This window comes from Microcebus murinus, unplaced genomic scaffold, assembly GCF_040939455.1.
Source record: "Microcebus murinus isolate Inina unplaced genomic scaffold, M.murinus_Inina_mat1.0 scaf005_hap2_Mmur4.0, whole genome shotgun sequence".
NCBI classification, from domain to species: Eukaryota; Metazoa; Chordata; class Mammalia; order Primates; family Cheirogaleidae; genus Microcebus; species Microcebus murinus.
The window spans coordinates 334,967-355,286 of NW_027438951.1; the positions used below are offsets into that span (position 1 = coordinate 334,967).

General features: G+C 38.2%; 1 protein-coding gene across 4 annotated transcripts in view; it reads right to left on the reverse strand.

Annotated features, from left to right (window-relative positions):
* Positions 1 to 20,320, reverse strand: part of LOC105867622 (phosphatidylinositol-binding clathrin assembly protein) — a 96,967-nt gene that overhangs the window by 67,232 nt on the left and 9,415 nt on the right. For 3 of the 4 annotated variants that reach the window (XM_075999774.1, XM_075999775.1, XM_075999776.1), the window contains exons 2-8: positions 17,274 to 17,416; positions 10,704 to 10,779; positions 9,075 to 9,177; positions 8,822 to 8,915; positions 8,608 to 8,719; positions 7,585 to 7,691; positions 6,718 to 6,759 (exon numbers count right to left, since the gene is read on the reverse strand). In XM_075999774.1, coding sequence (XP_075855889.1) covers positions 6,718 to 6,759; positions 7,585 to 7,691; positions 8,608 to 8,719; positions 8,822 to 8,915; positions 9,075 to 9,177; positions 10,704 to 10,779; positions 17,274 to 17,416 — 677 coding nt within the window. The remainder of the gene's footprint in view (positions 1 to 6,717; positions 6,760 to 7,584; positions 7,692 to 8,607; positions 8,720 to 8,821; positions 8,916 to 9,074; positions 9,178 to 10,703; positions 10,780 to 17,273; positions 17,417 to 20,320) is intronic. The other variant, XM_075999777.1, reaches the window with a different exon arrangement.

The following is a 20,320-nucleotide window of genomic DNA, read 5'->3' on the forward strand; positions in this document are numbered from 1 at the left end:
GAAAACAAGCAGATTTGGAGGTGAAGATGGGTGATATAAACTGTTGAGCAAAAAGTGGAAAGAGGGTTTAATAAAGGAACTGTTTACAGTGATGTGTGTTAGGTTTGTTCCAGGTGGAACCCAAAAAGTATGTATAGGACAGAATGTGGTTAATGCAAAACTTAGGCTTGTGAAACAATAGCCACAGGAGTCTGGAAAGTCCCCACACTTTGTAAATATAACAGAAAACTGCAACTAGCATTCCTTTCCCCTCCACCCCTGATACAGATGAAGTCTATCCCTCCCTAGCTCTCCTGATAAGAATGATGCCATCATCCCAGGGATGCAGGGATGGTTCAACATACGTAAATCTATAAATGCAATTCACCACATAAACAGAAGCAAAAACAAAGACCACATGATTCTTTCAATAGATGCAGAAAAAGCTTTTGACAAAATTCAACACCCTTTCATGATACGAACACTTAAGAAAATAGGCATAGAAGGGACATACCTAAAAATGATACAAGCCATATATGACAGACCCATAGCCAACATCATACTGAATGGGGAAAGATTGAAATCATTCCCACTTAGAACTGGACCAGACAAGGCTGACCACTATCTCCACTTCTGTTCAACATAGTGCTGGAAGTCTTGGCTACAGCAATCAGACAGGAAAATGGAATCAAAGGTATCCAAATAGGGGCAGAAGAGATCAAACTTTCACTGTTTGCTGATGATATGATATTGTATCTAGAAAACCCCAAGGATTCAACCAAGAAACTCCTGGAACTGATCAATGAATTTAGTAAAGTCTCAGGATACAAAATTAATACACAGAAATCAGAGGCATTCATATACGCCAACAACAATCTAATGGAGAACCAAATCAAAGACTCAATTCCCTTCACAATAGCAACAAAGAAATTAAAGTACCTAGGAATATATTTAACCAAAGAGGTAAAAGACCTCTACAGGGAGAACTATGAAACACTGAGGAAGGAAATAGCAGAGGATGTAAACAGATGGAAATCCATACCATGCTCGTGGATCGGCAGACTCAATATCATCAAAATGTCTATACTACCCAAACTGATCTACAGATTCAATGCAATACCTATTAAAATCCCATCAGCATTCTTCACAGATATAGAAAAAATAATTTTACGCTTCGTATGGAACCAAAGAAGACCCCGAATATCAAGAGCAATTCTAGGCAACAAAAACAAAATGGGAGGCATTAATATGCCAGATATCAAACTATACTACAAAGCTGTAGTAATTAAAACAATGTGGTATTGGCACAAAAACAGGAATATTGACCAGTGGAACAGATGTGAGAATCCTGATATAAAACCATCCTCATATAGCCATCTCATCTTTGACAAAGCAGACAAAAACATACGCTGGGGAAAAGAATCTCTCTTCAATAAATGGTGCTGGGAAAACTGGATAGCCACCTGTAGAAGGCTAAAACAGGACCCACACCTTTCACCTCTCACAAAAACCAACTCACGCTGGATAACAGACTTAAACCTAAGATATGAAACTATTAGAACTCTAGAGGAAAAAGTTGGAAACACTCTCCTAGACATCGGCCTGGGCAAAGAGTTTATGAAGAAGTCCCCAAAGGCAATCACAGCAGCAACAAAAATAAATAAATGGGACATGATCAAACTACAAAGCTTCTGCACAGCCAAAGAAATAGTCATGAAAGTAAACAGACAACCTACAGAATGGGAGAAAATTTTTGCATCCTATGCATCCGATAAGGGACTGATAACTAGAATATACTTAGAACTCACGAAAATTAGGAAGAAAAAATCAAATAACCCCATTAAAAAGTGGGCAAAGGACTTGAACAGAAATTTTTCTAAAGAAGACAGAAGAATGGCCAACAAACATATGAAGAAATGCTCAACATCTCTAATCATCAGGGAAATGCAAATCAAAACCACAATGAGATATCACTTAACCCCAGTGAGAATGGCCTTTATCAAAAAATCTCCAAACAATAAATGCTGGCGTGGTTGCGGAGAGAGAGGAACACTCCTACACTGCTGGTGGGACTGCAAACTAGTTCAACCTCTGTGGAAAGCAATATGGAGATACCTTAAAGCGATACAAGTGAATCTACCATTTGATCCAGCAATCCCATTGCTGGGCATCTACCCAAATGATCCAGTGACACTCTACAAAAAAGACACCTGCACTCGAATGTTTATAGCAGCACAATTCATAATTGCAAGGCTGTGGAAACAGCCCAAGTGCCCATCAATCCAAGAATGGATTAATAAAATGTGGTATATGTACACCATGGAGTACTATTCAGCTCTAAGAAACAATGGTGATATAGCACACCTTATATTTTCCTGGTTAGAGCTGGAACCCATACTACTAAGTGAAGTATCCCAAGAATGGAAAAACAAGCACCAGATATATTCTCCAGCAAACTGGTATCAACTGAGTAGCACCTAAGTGGACACATAGGTGCTACAGTAACAGGGTATTGGGCAGGTGGGAGGGGGGAGGGGGGCGGGTATATACATACATAGTGAGTGAGATGTGCACCATCTGGGGGATGGTCATGATGGAGACTCAGACTTTTGGGGGGAGGGGGGGAAATGGGCATTTATTGAAACCTTAAAATCTGTACCCCCATAATATGCCAAAATAAAAAAAATATTTTAAAAAAAAAAAAAAAAAGAATGATGCCAGAGCTGAAGGGAGGCTGTGACTGGGGCAGGGGTCCTAGGAGCTGGTTGTTTGATAAAGAATTACTTTCAAATGGCTGTTCTGGCCCACTTACTTTCTCCTCCCGGAAAAACACTCTATAAAACCCAAGGCTCACCCGTTTTCTCTTGTGGATGCTCTTTGGCCTCCACCCATCTGCACCTAGATACTCAAAATAAACAGCATTTTGCTACATTGAGGTTTCATGTGTGTCTCTCTCTTGTCTTCAGACCTAACAGTGTGGACAGAGCTAAGGCAAAATTCTGAGAGAAAAAATAGCAAAAGTTATTAGTATTTGAATAAAATTGGTCAAAACCATTTTTTTTGTCTGCTTTGCTTTCATACAATTCACTGCCAGCTACAAATTTGTGGAAACACTGCTACGTGATCTCAGCATTCAAGATTGGCAGAAAAATGCTTAAAAAGACAACTTAAAATGCACCAAGGTGCTTTGCATGAAAAGCATAGATGCAAGGCTGTAAGACCTCCTTCACGAGGCACACAGTCCCTCTCCCACCGCCAAAACTACAGAAACACTGTGGTAACTGAGGGAAAACCCATCTAGGCACAGGTCAGGGTGGAACTGTTCGGCAGGTCCCCGCAGTTGTGCCCCTGGAGTTCCGACAAGGAGTGTGGCCCAGAAACATTATGTTTAAACTAAACTATGCATTTTAGTGAAAAAATAAAAATGCATCAGATTGGAGACACAACACACTGCACTACTTGCGTTTATGGGAGCCATACACAACAGGAACTGCAGGGAATGGTGGAAAGGGGAGGGGCAGAGACAGACACACAAGAGGGCTGCTCACAGGAGGCTCTGTGACTCCCAGGTGATGTTAAAATCAAGGCAGAGGGGATTAACTGAGGAAATGAGGGAGATTTCCTCTTAAGAAAGGGACAATCCAGAAGAGAGCGCTAAAATGGTGAGCAGTATAAACCTAGCGGTTTAGCATCAATTCACATAAAGTAAAAACTGCTGGGAGCACGATCACAAGGAGAAAGTGGTAATCCACAGTCACAGAGGAAGGCCTTGATGCCCCTTTGTGGGATCTAGCAGCAGATTGGCTGAAAAGGCTCCTTGAAACTGTGTATTGTGTTGAGCAGACCTCTCTCAAGGAGACTGACTGAGTGGGGCAAAGGTGGGGCTGACTTGATTCCTATCTCCCTCCTCTCCCACATAGCCCTGCAACTTACTCCATTCCAGGATTTCGAGGACACCCAAGAAAGCACATTGCTGTGGGAGCAGTTCTGCCAAGTGAAGGCCATGACAAATGACTTTCTGTACTGGCTGAGGGCCAGGGGCCGGCATACTGATAAGGATGCTATTCCAGTAAAAAGAGTTGATTTACAGAGAAATGAATGGGGATCTGCATAAAAATTTACCAGCAAGATCCTTGCCTGCCTTTCTCAGACTCTCCTGCAGCCAAGTACTTCAATTTTGATCCAGGGATCCTGGGGACCAGAGCTGAGGTAAGGACGAGGGTGGCCCAGTGGGAAATGTAGCTGTCTACCTGGGTACTCCTCCTGGCAGATGTCCCTTAGAGCTCAGGCCACAAGTGCTGGACAGTTAATGCTCATCTGTGCCTCAACAATAGCTGAGGCTATGGTTTCCAGCAAAGGTCCCCTTTCTGCCCACACCACCTCCCTCCGGGAAGAAAGATCAATGTAGAGAAAAATCAGAGGACTACATTCTGGTAGATATCTTGGGAGGCTTCTATAGTTTTTGTTCCACCTTCTTCAGGAACTCAGGGGCTAGGATCGTGTCTCATTCATTATAACTGACTAGGGGTCAAGCATGTGTTTATGAATGAATGTTGACTGAAATCCACCAGTTATGGTGCCATGAAACCCCATCACGAGGCAATTAAAGGTTTCATGAGGTTTCATAAGGCAATGAAACCCCATCTTCTACCCTACCAACCTAGACATTCTCATTATCTGTCTATCTTCCCACCACTGGTCATCTGAATTCTCATTCGGGAAGTTGTACATTATTTCACTCAACAGTGGTTTCCATTGTGGACCACTCTGAGGGGTTGGATGTCTATATACAAGCCCCCTTTGTACTTACCTGTACATGAAGGAATGTTGGTGCTGTGTATACTTGAGAGAACATATTCCTTTCCTTCAAGGATTGACAGGTCATCACACAGAAACTCCCTCCTTCTCTGCCACCAAACCTAACATTTTATTTGTCTCTGCAACCATCTTCTCCTCCTTGCCTCCTCTATCCTCTTATTTGAGGCCATTGCTTCCACTGTGTTCTGTATCCAATATCTTCTCATTCCCTAAGGGACCTTACTCAATATACTACCCTCTCTCCCCCTACATCTTCGCCTTCTCTCTTCACAGGCTTCTTCCCATACATCAATGTAGAAAAAAATCAGAGGACTACATTCTGGTAGATATCTAGGAATGCTTCTATAGTTTTTGTTCCACCTTCTTCAGGAACTCAAGGGCTAGGTTTGTGGCTCATTTATTATATGCTTCCCTGCCACCTGAACCAGGCACCATCTGAGCACTCTACATGTGTTATCTCAGATAAGCCTTCATTCTTCCAGTCACAACCAAGGCAGGTGTGCCATGCCAAGCACTGATATATCAGATGGAGATAGCTGAAGGATGGCTGTGAAAGTCCTGAGTCTCCATATTTTCCAGAAACCTCTGAGCTTCCTTTGTCGAAGATGATACAGAAGCCTCTACCCAACAAGTTACATGCTCCATCAGGGTCTGCCCCCATATCCCCTCCCTGGCCCCTAGCCCTATAACTATAGTTAAGTCGCAGTAAAGTTCAGCTGGGGACATGCTTCTGAAATAGCCCCTTCCCCTCTCCTAAGCAAAATAGTAAATAAAAAATAAGATCCCCTCACAGGAGGATGGCAGAAATTAGTGCCGATCTTGAAGATACAAAAGATGCAGTGTGGGGGGAGGGGGAGAATGGGCATTTATTGAAACCTTAAAATCTGTACCCCCATAATATGCCGAAATTTAAAAAAAAGGATTAGGAAAAAAAAAAAGATGCAAGGGTGATGGTCCCCATCCCCATCAAAATTAGTCAGGCTCTGGAGAATGACAAACTACAGTAAAACCAATCAAGTAGGAGCCAATTGCGGCCACTGCACCAGCCACTATAGTTTCTTTGGTAGAGGTGAGTTAACACAGCCTCAGGTACATGGTGTGTGGCTATTGGTTGGGGGAATGTGCTCCTTTCTATAACTGTCAGAAGTGTGATTCAGAGAGTTCACAGGCACATGGAATGGATAATAGTATAATTTACAGCTCTGACCCAGGGCTGTGTTAACCCTCTCATCTTCTGTCATAATTGGGCTGGAAGAAGTTTAGACCATCTGGTCACCCCTCAGAACATCAAATTAATCCACTGTATCTATGATGTCATACAAACAGGATAAGATGAACAGGAAGTAAACAGTATAATGGAGACCTTGGAAAGATATGTGGAGTCCACATTCCTTCCACACTGACTATATTTTTAGCATTCCATTGCCTAGAGCAGGAAAGCACTCTGTAGCAGTTCCAGGCTGGGCCAGCAGCCCTATTTCTGAAGTCCCATGGTACAAATAGGATGGAACACAGGCATTTCCAGATGAAAAAGCCTGAGCTCATTTGATTCTTACAACACTGCTATGAGATAGGCAATAGCATTACACCCATTTTGTAGTTGCAGAAATGAGGAACAGAGAATAGAAATGAGTTACTTGAGATCACATTCCTGAAGGTGGTCAAGGCAGCTGTCAAATTTAAGTTCATTATTCCAAATACCCTTCTGTTTCCACTGCTCATTTTAACAGCATGGTCTAGTTGTTATAACATGAGTCACCATATGTGTGTGGGAGTGATAATAATACTTATGGGAAAATTAAAATGCACATATATGTAAGTATAGGGCAAAGGACAAAGTCTCAGATGATGAGTAATATAATAAAATTATAAGCATAAAGACAAAAAAGTCACTTCAATACATAGGAGAGATACACTGACCTGAGTAAGATAAGGAATGTTGCTCTGGTCAATTCCAACTTGCTGAATTCACAAAAAAGGGGAAAAAATACACATTACAGCAGGGAGTGGCAACAACAAAAAAAGTAACTGAGAGATCACCATATAAATGAAAGAGAAAATACCCCAAGAACATGAAGTCTTCCTCGGCTGGTATCATATCAGGCTAAAGTATGCCCTGTATACTTAAGTATATATTTATATTTATCCCAAGGATAGACTCTAAAAGAAAAGACTTGCCAGGTATTGAATCTTTGCTGTCTGGGGAAGAGCTAAGCTGCATTTTGGATATCATACAAATGTGTTCTAATTTTTCAAGTAGTCACCATTATTCATATTGTTGTTCTCCTGTGGGTAAATATCTTTGTTCTCTTTGGTTCTCAGAAGTTTGACTATCATGTGCCTAGGTGTGTTTCTCTTTGTATTTATCCTGCTCGGGTCCTAAGAGTCAGGCAAGACATGAGGCTTATCTCATGTGTTTCTTTCTCTCACTGACTACAGAACTGTTCTACCTATCATCCACTCTCTAAAAAAGATTTATGTCATATATATTTTGGTCCAGCTTTAGAGTTGTTTTTGGTACTGGTTATCCTCATGGCTACAAAAAGAAGTCCTTATAAGATTCCTTTTGAGCACAAGTGCATTGGATAGTACATTTGAAGCACTTAACCTCAGTTTTTAGTTTTAACATTTACGGAGTAGTTAAAACTACTAACAATTTCTGAATGTTTGTGTGGTGATGGTAGGGGAGAAAAAGTATAGTTATACCTGATAGTAAACTAATGCAAAAAAAAAAAAAAAAAAAAAAAAAAAAGCAGAAAAGCCAGTGGTAGAAATGGATTTCTATACCTCTGCAACTTTCAAAAACTGTGCCAATTTGGTTGTTCTTCCAAGGAACTTGATGTAAATATCCAAACTTTCCTTACATTGGTTCTTCCTCATGTTGAAATATTTGTCTAAAAATAGAAAAAATTACCATGAAGAAGCCAGTATCTTAGCAATTTTAAAGTTTCACTCCTTTCTGATTATTCTATCTTAAGCTGATTCTGGATATGATTTTAACCTATTCAAAACTATTAAAGTTTTAATCAAGTTATTTTCTTTTTGATAACAAGAAATAGCACTTCTCAATCCCTATAAGCAACAGATTTTTATAAAGTCACTACTGTATACCAAATACCAGTGCTGGGAATATATACAGAACTTAATAGCAGATAGTTTAGATTTTAATTTCTATAACTTCTAGCCTATAGTCTTTTAAATTAACATTGAGCTTTGCAGTTCTTTGAAGGAAGGGGCTTTGTTTCCTACCCTCTTATAACCCTACAAATGTACTACGTATTTCTTCAGTATAAGAAAAGATCTCAAATTTTCATCAACAAAGTTCAGAGAAACTTTGTAATGAAATGAATCATTCATTAGGGCTAAATGATGACAGTAATTTCCTAAAAAGCCTAAAAAAATGCATATATATAATCAACAACAATTACATTATAGGCTTTACCTTCTTGGGCAAGTCAGAACTGTGTTATTCGATCTTGGCAAAAATGGGCCTTAATGTATAATGTTTAAATATAGCAACCCCATATTGATTCTCCAGTAAATCTCCCAGAAATATCAGTTAGCACTTACATAAAAATTGAAAAGTTTTGTGCCTAATTAGCCAAATAATTTTAACCAATGAAGCAACATAATATCTCATGATTTAAAAATATACTTGACTCTGCAAGGATCTTCTATTTTGAATCCAAATCAAATATGAGTCTAAATGTAGCAAGTTAGCAATCTTTTGTAAAAGATTTCTACAAATAAATTATTTTTACCATTTTATCTTTTAAAAAGTAATGAAGTAATGCTTATTCTTTATCCTACCTAGCAGATTAAGGATCCCTTCATTATAGGCTGCAAAGAGACGAAGAGCATCTTTAAAGAGGAGCATAAAAGCAGCATGTATTATACCATTTGTTAGTTCGTCAGGATTTGCCTAGAAATTAAATAAAATAGTAATCAATTACCACCAGTTAAAAAATTCCTTCTCCCACCTACAGTTAAATGATGCCTTTTAAAGGATTTATAAAGCTCTTACATTAAAATTAAGAAGAGCATCAAACTGGGTTTGAATAACTGGAAGTGTATTTAGCAGCTCTTTAGTTTTCATAGTTCTCATCATACCATGTATCCTATAAAAGATAAAAGAAATTCATAAATATCAATAATTAAGAGTTTGAGAAGTGCTGTAACATCAACATTTTGAAATAGAACTGTTTTTGACAAACTACAAAGTAGGCCACATATGAATTTCAGTGTTTTTTGCTTAGAAACTAATGATATTTACTGACCCTCTCTTGGTTTTTGTGATGTCAGATGCGATGAGTCTATATGCGAGTGACTTTTCATTCAAGTACCTACTGTATCGTCTGATGAAGGTTGACATAGTGTACCCTAAAAAGGAGACATTTTGATTATATCCAATTCAACCAATATTAACTTTTTACAATATGTCAATAAATGCAAAGACTAATTCCACAATCACCGGTATACCTCAACAATATCTTTGAAGCATAAAAATTAGAATGGCCTTTAATAATCTAGTCTGACATTCCCCAAGCTTTCTGTTAAAGATTATTGTTTATTTCCTCAAAGCCTTGATATCACTCCTTAATGTGGTGTTGATGGCAACATCTCTGAACAGATGAAATAATTGAATTTTATCAGTTCCTTTTACATTTCCACTAACTCCATTGTAAATTCTCAGCATTTTCCTTACTCTCCCCATCCCATTTCCACTGTCCTCCTTTACCCTCCCACCACTCAGCAAATGAACTGCCCTCTACTTCATAGAGAAAATAGAGAAAGGCAGCTTCTTACTACTCAACCTCCAAACATATGCTGATTCATTGATTCAATTTATTCATTGATTCAATAATTGTTGAGTGCCTACTATGAGCTAGGCCATGTCCTAGGTGCTAAAAGTTCAGCAGTGAACAAAACAAACTAAAATTCCTGCCCTCCTAGGGTGTACATTCCGGCGGGGAATGACAGACAATAATGCAAAAGAAAAGGAAAGCACAGAGATAGTTGGTGAGAAGTGGAAAGAGTTAAAAACTCAGGCAGAGAAGTGGTTTAAGAGTATGTGCTTGGCTGAGGAGCCAATGGGGCGAAGCTACCATCTGTGAGATTATGACAGAATGCCTCTAAATCAGAATCTCGCTCAGGCAGAATGATATGGCAGCGCTGGGGAGCCTCTGTTGGCCTCAGATAGCCGGCCTCCCGCCTGCCCTGCAGGCGGACAGGGGCACATGGGCCCCCATTGGCGCATTGTGGATAGGCCCCTGCCCTGGCGCTGGGACCGGGTCCATTGCTGAGCTCTCCTTGTCCTGGGAAACGGAGCGTGGCCAGAAGGGCGGCCGCCCCCACGCCCATCACGAAAGGCACCTTCGTGGGGAATCTGGCGCTAAACATTCGTAGACGACCTGCTGCTAGGTCGGTGTTCTGTACCTAGGGGAGCAGCTCCCTCACAGAGAAGATCCCTTGCTGAGATTTATTGAAAGTCAGCCCTCAACACAAGGATTTGTAAACAGAGAGAGAGAGAGAGAGAGAGAGAGAGAGAGAGAGAGAGAGAGAGAGAGAGAGAGAGAGAGAGAGAGAGAGAGAGAGAGAGAGAGAGAGAGAGAGAGAGAAGGAAAAACAATAGAGAAAATAAGTAAAAAAAAAAAAAAGAGGCCTCGCTGAGTCTTTACTGGAGGTCTCATTAACTTCTTTGTCTCTAGCACATACATATTCTGCTATTCTTAGTAAGCATTCAAATGTGTGTTCTATCAATGAATTTTGGGATTATTTACTTTCATAAAATATGTAACACACCACATCCTTCATATTTTAGAACCATTTTTTTTTAACTAGGCATGGTTTTCAGGGCTTTTCCCTCTTTGCCACACAGAAATATTTCCACCAAAGAATCATCTTACCTTCTATGACACTTTTATCCAGGAAGTTGTGTAAGGTGAACAAAGAGTTTCGAGATGCAAGATGTTGGATAAAACGCTGTCAAACAAATGACAAATTCTAAAATTAGTTCCTGTATATAAAGAGAGTTTATTAACGATTTTGTCATAATAAATGTATATTTTAACATAGCTCTATCACATAGTTTCTATTTCAGGAGCATTGATTAAGTTGAGTACGATCATATCGAACACAAGGATCTGCAGTGCTGCCAATTTTCCTCTGTTTATCTACTCCCCCAAATAAACAAGGAATTAAACATTAAAGCTCATATGAATAAGTACCATTTTTCCTCCAAGACTTTGTATCTAGACATTCCACTCTTCTGAGTAATTTTTAAACTGCAGAAAAATACAAAGAGTAATATGATACATCTGTGTACCCCACTACCTAGAAATAATACCTGCTAACTTTTTTGACATATCTGTCTCAAGTCTATTTTTAAAATAAGAGGAATAAAATATTACAGATAAAGTTAAAGTACCCTTTGCCCCATCCCCAAGGTCCATTTCCTTCTTTTCCTACCTAGAAGTAACCGGTATCATAATTTTAATGTGCTATCTTTAAAGTCTATTTTCCTTATAGTTTCACATGTAGTTGTTCCATGGACAAAAATTGTATTTTAAATTCTATGTAAATTGTATTGTACTAAATGTCATTATACAACTTGATTTCTCTATTAGCATTGTTTTTGAGATCTAGCCTTGTTGGTATACAACAGGTTAATGTTATACAGCATTTAGTTGTATAATCAATTATACGTCATTTTTTAAGGATTCTGACAACTTTTTTATTAAGCATCATTTTGTTTTTCTTAAAAGGACACATTGTTGAACCTCTCTCTTTCCTGCATAGTTGAGTAAATATATCTTTAAGCATTGATTAAAACATCAATAAAATGAGATTTAGCTGAGTTTTGAATATTTTCCATTGTGATAGAGAGGTTAGGTGTAGATAGAGAGAAGTTACTGGGCTAGTCTCAGTTCTAAAAATTTCCTTAAGTTTTCACAAAGTTTCATCAGAATAAGTGAGCACTTTATTAATCACTCTTGCTGGAAGACACAAAACTCACTGAAGACTTTATCACCCATGTGCATCCCCAAGGAAGTCATTTCTCCTAACATAACCTTTATCCAGTTTTGTGATAATTAACTGTTTTGCGTTTGTCTTCTCTGTTAAACTGTAAGTTCTGAAAGAACAAGAATTACTTTCTTTTTAGAGCTGTATCATGTAATGTGGCAATACTGGGTACTCAATAAATGTTTACTGAATGAATGAATGAATCAAAAACGGAATCAATTAATTGAGTTGGCCAATAATATTTTGGTAACAGTGAGGAATATTTAGGATTGAGCATGCCTGAATATAGGTGAATAGTATAATTTATGCTTTTTATTGTTACATAAACATTTAAAGACTATTTACTATAATAAAAGAGTCTTTTTTTTTTAATAAGCGAGTCTTTATAAGGTATTTCCAGGAATCTGCTTCACTAGAGTTCTCAAAGCCTGGTACTAAGAAATGTTATTTGAGTTCCTTAATTTCTGACTAAATCAGAGCTTGAACATACGTACCTCAGACTCTGCATTTTTCAGAAACCCTGTACTAAGTTTCTCAAGCTCTAGGTGGTAATGTTTAAAAAAGTGAATGAGATAGGAGAAAGAGCTTTAACCTTACATTCTATGTTCAACTTTTACCTCAGAATATGCTAGAACCTGAGGCATCAGAGCACTTTAACTAGAGTATTATAGTATTTTCAAAGGCCAGATTTTTACATATTTTTAATTTTTAAGTATATTTTGTTTGTTATTGCTATTAGAAAAAAACTCTCCTACAGAGCAAGCAGCTTTTCTCACATTACTTAAAACTACAATTAACACTGATATTAAATTTTTTCCTCATTTGGTAATACTGTCTTTTTACATTTTCCATTCTTAACAACAGGAAAAGAACTTTTCTTTAAAATATGTTCTCATTTTTTCCCAAGATTTAAAAAGAGGGGCAGAAAAAAATTGCAAAAAGAAATGTTAAACTCCAGCCCAGGGAATATTTTTACAGTGGTTGCATAAAATACATAAAATTCTAGAGATAGATGTTTATGATGGAAAACCTGATGTATTTTCACTCCACAGAATCACAGAAAGTAGTACTGTACATCAATTCATTTTCCTCAAAACTAATTATTAGAATTAAGCCCAAAAGAATGTTACTCAGGAAAAAGGAGAGGAAAGGATCCACTCATTTCTCCATCATCATCGATTAATAGCATATAATAATGAATATAAAAGGATCATGTGTGCACCTCAAAGAAAAAACCTTCTCAAGTCAAAGAGGTCCTAAGGCAAAACTGAAAGCACTTAATAAAACAAGAACTGCTTCCTTGAAGCACTGTGCTTTTAGAATGAAGGCCATTGTTGCTTTGTACATCTTTGTTATTTTGCAAAGTTGTGTGCTTGGGATGGATGATAATGGTTCTTACTAAATAAACGTAAGATAGAACAAACAGTGAATATTTCATTTTGTTCAAAGCAGATCCCCTGCAAAGAAAATGAAGGTGGTTAAAAATGCCTCCTGCAATTAGATGCCTTATCTTCCACTTCTTTTGTACTAAATAGTATTGAACAATTAACTCTCATCAAACCATATCTGAACTATCTCTGGATAATAAATGGCACTTACAGGAATCAGTATTATTTCTGAAGATACATTTTTTTATTCCTACTAAAATGTTTCCAAAGCAGAAGTTTCTGGTGAAATAGTTAATGTATGTCTAACTAAATAGAACAAATAGATATTTCAGAGAATTTTTTTTCTTCATGTATAAGATAACTTCTGATGACTTCTTAAAACTACTGGTAGTGAATATACCTAATCTTTGAAAATGTGTTAGAAAATACAGAAGCTTTATACTACTTATCCATCTCTAAGTCAGGACTTCCAAATGTGAGGTGTTTTTCTTTGTTGTTGTTGTTTTTTTTTTTGTTTTTTGTTTTTTTTTTTTTTTTAACAGTCTCATTCTGTTGCTGGGGCTATAGTGCCTGGCGTCAGCCTAACTCACAGCAACCTCAGACTCCTGGGCTCAAGTGATCCTGCCTCAACCTCCCGAGTAGCTGGGACTACAGGCATGCGCCACCATGCCTGGCTAATTTTTTCTATATATTTTTAGTTGTCCGGCTAATTTCTTTGTATTTTTAGTAGAGATTGGGTCCCGCTCTTGCTCAGGCTGGTCTCAAACTCCTGAGCTCAAGCAATCCTCCCGCTTCGGCCTCCCAGATCAAATGTGTTTGAATTTAGGATTGAGCAAAATTCTAAATATAAAATATAAAACTTTGAAAATCATGTTTCATATAAAATTTCTGAAAGTATTACTTTTTTTAAAAGTCTTTGTATTTTATTAAGGAGAGTAAAATATAAGGGAGGTAAATTTAAGGAACTTAAAACATTTTTTTCCAAAGGATGATGAGCTTTCAATATATGAAATAAAAAGACAAAATGGGAATGCATTGCTTTCTCTAGTAAGAGAGCTGTGCCATTCAGACACAGTGACTTCTCACAGAGCAGCTGCTGATCTTATATAGGATTTAGGGAACACTGGACTCAAGAACTGGCACATTTCCAGAGGTATAAGTGGGTTGACGTCATCTGTAGCAGCCTGGTTATTTGAATGAGACTGTGGTTGATTGGCCCTCTGATAGACTAATGGCCAAAAACATATGAAAAAATTCTCAATATCTCTAATCATCAGGCAAACGCAAATGAAAACCACAATGAGATATCACTTATCTCCAGTGAGAATGGCCTTTATCAAAAAGTCCCAAAACAATAAATGTTGATGTGGATGCAGAGAGAGAGGAACATTCCTACACTGCTGGTGGGACTGCAAACTAGTACAACCTCTGTGGAAAGCAATATGGAGATATCTTAAAGCAACACAAGTGATTTACCATTTGATCCAGCAATCCCATTACTGGGCATCTACCCAAAAGAACAAAAGACACTCTATAAAAAAGACATCTGCACTTGAATGTTTACAGCAGCACAATCCACAATTGCAAAGATGTGGAAACAACCCAAGTGCCCATGAATACATGAGTGGATTAATAAAATGTGGTATATGTATACCATGAAGTACTACTCAGCCATAAAAAATGGTGAACTAATACCTCTTGTATTAATCTGGATGGAGCTGGAGTTCATTCTTCTAAGTGAAGCATCTCAAGAAGAGATAAACAAATACCACAGGTACTCACCACTTATGTGCACATATAGTAGTAACATTCATCAGGTGTTGGGAAGATGGGAGGGGGGAGGAAGGAATCGGCAAATTCACACCTAATGGACATCGTGTGTGCTCTCTGGGGGTTGGGCACACTTGTAACTCTGACTTGGGTAGTGCAAAGGCAATTTATGTACCAAAGAATTTTTACTCTCATAACATTCTGAAATGTAAATAAATAAAGAAAGAAAATTATCTAGATAATTATTCTAACCATCTGAAAAATGGGTGATCAACCTGAGAGCAATTATTAAACAATTCCTCTTGACCCACACTTTAAAAATAAATCTACAGGCCAGGCGTGGTGGCTCACGCCTGTAATCCCAGCACTCTGGGAGGCTGAGGCAGGCGAATCGTTTGAGCTCAGGAGTTCGAGACCAGCCTGAGCAAGAGTGAGACTCCATCTCTACTAAAAAAAAATAGAAGGAAATTATCTGGACAACTAAAATATATATATAGAAAAAATTATCCAGGCATGGTAGCACATGCGTATAGTCCCAGCTACTAGGGAGGCTGAGCCAGGAGGATTGTTTCAGCACAGGAGTTTGAGGTTGTTGTGAGCTAGGCAGATGCCATGGCACTCTAGCCAGGGCAACAGAGTGAGACTCTGTCTCAAAAAAAAAAAAATAGTTTTCCTTTTGAACATAGTTGAAGGAAGGCAAATTTAAACAGAAAACACCTGGTGAAAGTTGCCTCAGATGTAGAAAAGGACTGACCTATAGCCATGGCAACAAACAAGTAGCCACCCAAAACCAGTTTAAACCCAGTCAATCCATCAGTTACCACTGGCCTTACTCACCAACCAGTCAATGTCAGCCACTTGCTTCTGAGAAACAGCCAAACAGACACAAACTCTTTCCAATAAACACACTTCATTTTATCTGTTCCCTACTGGTGGAAATTTAGGCGATTTCTAGTTTTTCATTATTATTAATATGATGTGAAAAGTGGATTTTCTGGGTTACTATGCTGGGCATTTTCAACTTTGTTAAATGTGTCTCAATGTTCTCCTCTTCACAGTGATAAAATGCAGCAGCTAATAATTTACATGTCATGTACAGGGTATGTGAGGTCTCATTTCTCAAGGTCTTCCCAACTCTTCATACTGTCAGATATTTTAAATTTTCTTAATATAAGCATGTTCTCAGATGGTTATCAGGCATTCGGGTTTCCTTTTTTGTGAATTCTCTGTTCATTTCTTTTGCTCATTAGTTCATTGTATAGTTTTTTTCTTAGTAATCATGTATTCGGAATATTTAACCTTTGGGCTGTAATATTATATATATACTGGAAATACCTTCTTTCAACTATGGTGTCTTCCCTACCTGAATGTCATAAGCATATTCTTCTACATTTTCTTCAATTTTAAAATTTAATTTTCACATTTAGATATTTCATGCGTGTGGTATTTTTGTATATGGAATAGGATAAAGATCTCATTCTATTTTTTCCATAGGGATGCCATTTGTGCTAACAGCCTTTATTTTAAATTATTTCTGCCATACCTTCCTTTATGTTTTTTAAGAGCCACCAAACTCCTATGTAAGTATAGTTCTATTTCTGAGCTCTCTATTATGTGCCACTTACATATGTTATATTTTTACCAATACTGTACTGTATAATTACTGTTGCTTTATAATAACTTTCAAAATTCAGCCAATTTCTAAACCCCGATTTTTTATTGCAGTTTACTGAGATAAAATGTTTGTAAATTTTAAACAGAAAATAATAAGTAATGTAATGTTACAGAGCATTTCAGTTGTTCTGTAAAATATGAAGAGTGTATATATATGAGGAGAGATCGATAGGGGATGAATACACTTAGATTTCCAGTCTTCTTTGGCAAAGTAAAGCAGTTATGAAGTAATACATCTTCAAGAGGCTTTTCTTGGTCTAAATCATCTAAATATTGAAAGAAATATTAATCTAAACTCTATTATCTACTTTATTATCTGGTGGCTACTTTACCAGTGGCTAAAATGGTATACCTCAAATAATACTGATTGCAAAGATATTTTCATTACTAAAAACAGAAAAAACATTTAAAGTAATATATACTGCTATTCATTTCCCCCACTTATCACTAATGAAAATAAGAAGTAGTAAGCCCTTGACAAACCAAGAACATTTTGCAACTTTGTGCTTACAGTCCTCTGTACTAGAAGGAAGGGCCTATGGCAACCACCCTGAACATGCTCGATTTTGTCTGTACTAGAAGGAAGGAAACAACTACCATTAGAATATATACCACACTCACCTCATTTCCATATACCATGAGGTGATGCACAGTAACCAGGGCTTTGAACACTACCACCCAGCTGCTGCTCCCAGTTTTTTCAAAAAGAACATCAGCCAGATGCTTAACGCTCATATTAGTTTCATTTATGTACTGTATTAGATCTAAATAAGAGACAGTGACAAGCATTAAAATGCAGACTGAGAAATAATTTTCAAAACCAAAATTGGTAATTTTAACTTAAGAACAGATATAAAAACATTTTCTTCATTACATATAATATGTACTGACATATGTTACATGATATTTCATGCCTGTTTACTCTATTATCCTGCATACTTGAGGAAAGCAGGGATTGAGTCCATTTTGGTCACCACAATCCAGCACAGTAGATGGTACATAACTGGTTTCGGTAAATACTTGTTAAATGAATGAATAGTACTCCAGAAGATAAGTAACATACCTGAGGTCATAAAAGTAGTCAAGTGGCAGGGCTAGGATTTCAAATTAGATTCGTTTCACCCTGAAGACCAAGCTATTAACCACTGGCATACTTGCTTCTCTCAAGAAAAGTGTCATTCCATGTAAGTTCAGTAGGAACTTCCCTTGTAGGAACATCCTATCTCTCAGCATTTTATTTGCATCCTTTATCCATTTATTGCTTCTTGAGTCCACTTCCTCATAACCTTGTACTAGTTTATTGCAACAACTTCCTAATTCCCTGTCTCAGAGCTATAACCATTCATCAATTCACTTAATACCGCCCCTCAAAAGTTAATTTTCATCATTTCATTTTCCCATTTTAGAACATGCAATGATTCCCTACTTTTTATCAGTTCAAAATCCTCTTTGCTTTCAAAATTGTCTATAAACCATCATTACAAAACAACTTCATCCATGGCACTTATTCATTAATCAGCATTTTCACATGCATAGCAGTAGGATAGGTACTGAGGGGGATGCTTAACAAATATGCTAGTGGACTGGAGCAATAGGCTGACTCTAACTGTAGACCCAGATTCACTTATTCACCAAGTGTATGTACTCTATGTCAAGGACTAATATATGCCAGCTGTTAGGTTAGGAAGAATGAGATTCTTTTACATTTTTAAAAATCTCTAAGTCTGCTTCATTCCCCTTTCTGTAAACAGTCTCCTCTACAAGTTATTTGTTTCTGTTTCCCCATGATTTCAGCCTGTGTCAACCTTTAGACTATCATGGTACCAACTTAAGTGGCCTATTTCCCTTCTATGATGCCTTCACATAGCTAACTGGTGTTCATCCTTAATGTCTTCAGATAACATTTATCTGGCATCGGGCAGGTGGGAGGGGGGAGGAGGGGATGGGCATATACATACGTAATGAGTGCGAGTGCGATGCACTGTCTGGGGGATGGACTCACTTGAAGTTCTGGGGGGGGGGCAAAGGCAACATACGTAACCTAAACATTTGTACCCCCATAATATGCTGAAATAAAAAAGCATTGTGCCCAATCCAAGAAGATATTTTTATATATAAATTAAGCTTAATTATGATAATAAATTATGTATTGAATAATTTCTTTAAAAATAAAACTACTTTTCTTATTTAAAAAAAAGAAGCCAATTCTGGCACATATTACATAACCATCCAGGGCTGTAAAATATATACAGGAAATCTAGTACATGGCCTGCCCAGAATAATGCTCAGCAAACTCTCTATTTAACTTGGTAAATTGTTAGTTGCTGTAATACATGCACATTATCATGATAACAGGAAGATAAAACTTCAGAAAGCAATTAATAGTTTTTTTTTTTTGGAGACAGTCTCTCACTGTGTTTCCTGGGCTAGAGTGCTGTGGCGTCAGCCCAGCTCACAGCAACCTCAGACTCCTGGGCTCAAGTGATCCTTTCAACTCAGGCTCCCCAACAGCTGGGACTACAGGCATGTGTCACCATGACCAGCTGAGTTTTCTTCTATATATTTTTAGTCGTGCAGCTAATTTCTTTGTATTTTTAGTAGAGGGTGGGGGTGGTGTCTCGCTCTTGCTTAGGCTGGTCTCGAACTCCTGACCTTGAGCGATCCTCCCGGCTCGGCGTTCCAGAGTGCTAGAATTACAGGCTTGAGCCACTGGGCCGTTTAAAAACTATTAATTTCGGCCGGGCACGGTGGCTCACGCCTGTAATCCTAGCACTCTGGGACGCTGAGGCAGGAAGATCCCTCAAGGAGCCACTACCCCCGGTGGCAATTAATAGTTTTTAAGCGGCAGGGTGCCGCCTGGGGCGGTGGCTCCCGCCTGTAATCCCAGCATTCTGAGAGGCCCAGGCGGGTGAATAGTATGGGCTTAGGAGTTCCAGACCATCCTAAGCAAGAGCGAGACCCGTGTCTACTAAAAATACAAAGAAATTAGCTGCACAACTAAAAATATATAAAAAAAATTAGCCGGGCATGGCAACGCATGCCTGTAGTCCCAGCTACTCGGGAGGCTCAGGCGGAAGGATCCCTTGAGCCCAGGAGTTTGAGTTGCTGTGAGCTAGGCTGACGCCCCGGCACTCTAGCCCCGGTAACAGAGTGAGAGACTGTCTCTTAAAAAAAAAAAAATAGTTTTTAAGCAAAATATCCAAACAAAGCGGTGACCAGAAAAGTCAGCTATAAAGTTTTCAATAACAGTAGGATTTATGTATATTGCTAATAGCACATATTGTTTAGAAGTTACTGCTCTGCTCACTATGAGCTCCAACAATAGGGAATGGAGCTAGACTGGGAGCTTAGCCTTTGAGAATCAAAATTCTTCCCCCTAGAAACATACACAAGGGCACAAAAATGTTGCCATGTACACTCTAAAGCCCATTCATGGTCCTTAGGTTAGGAATACCTATGGGAGAATCTACTGATTCCTTCCTGTAATTGAGAAGTCTTACTGAATGTCATGATTTATAGGGGGGCTGGGAGGGACTTGGGAGATGTGCCTTCTAAGAAGGCTGGGTTATAAATCCACCATCTCCTTGTCTTCTATCTAAATTATTTGAATACATTTTAAATATTTTGAAATTTGGAGTTAAAAATGCCAGTGGTTCCCTTCTATGCTT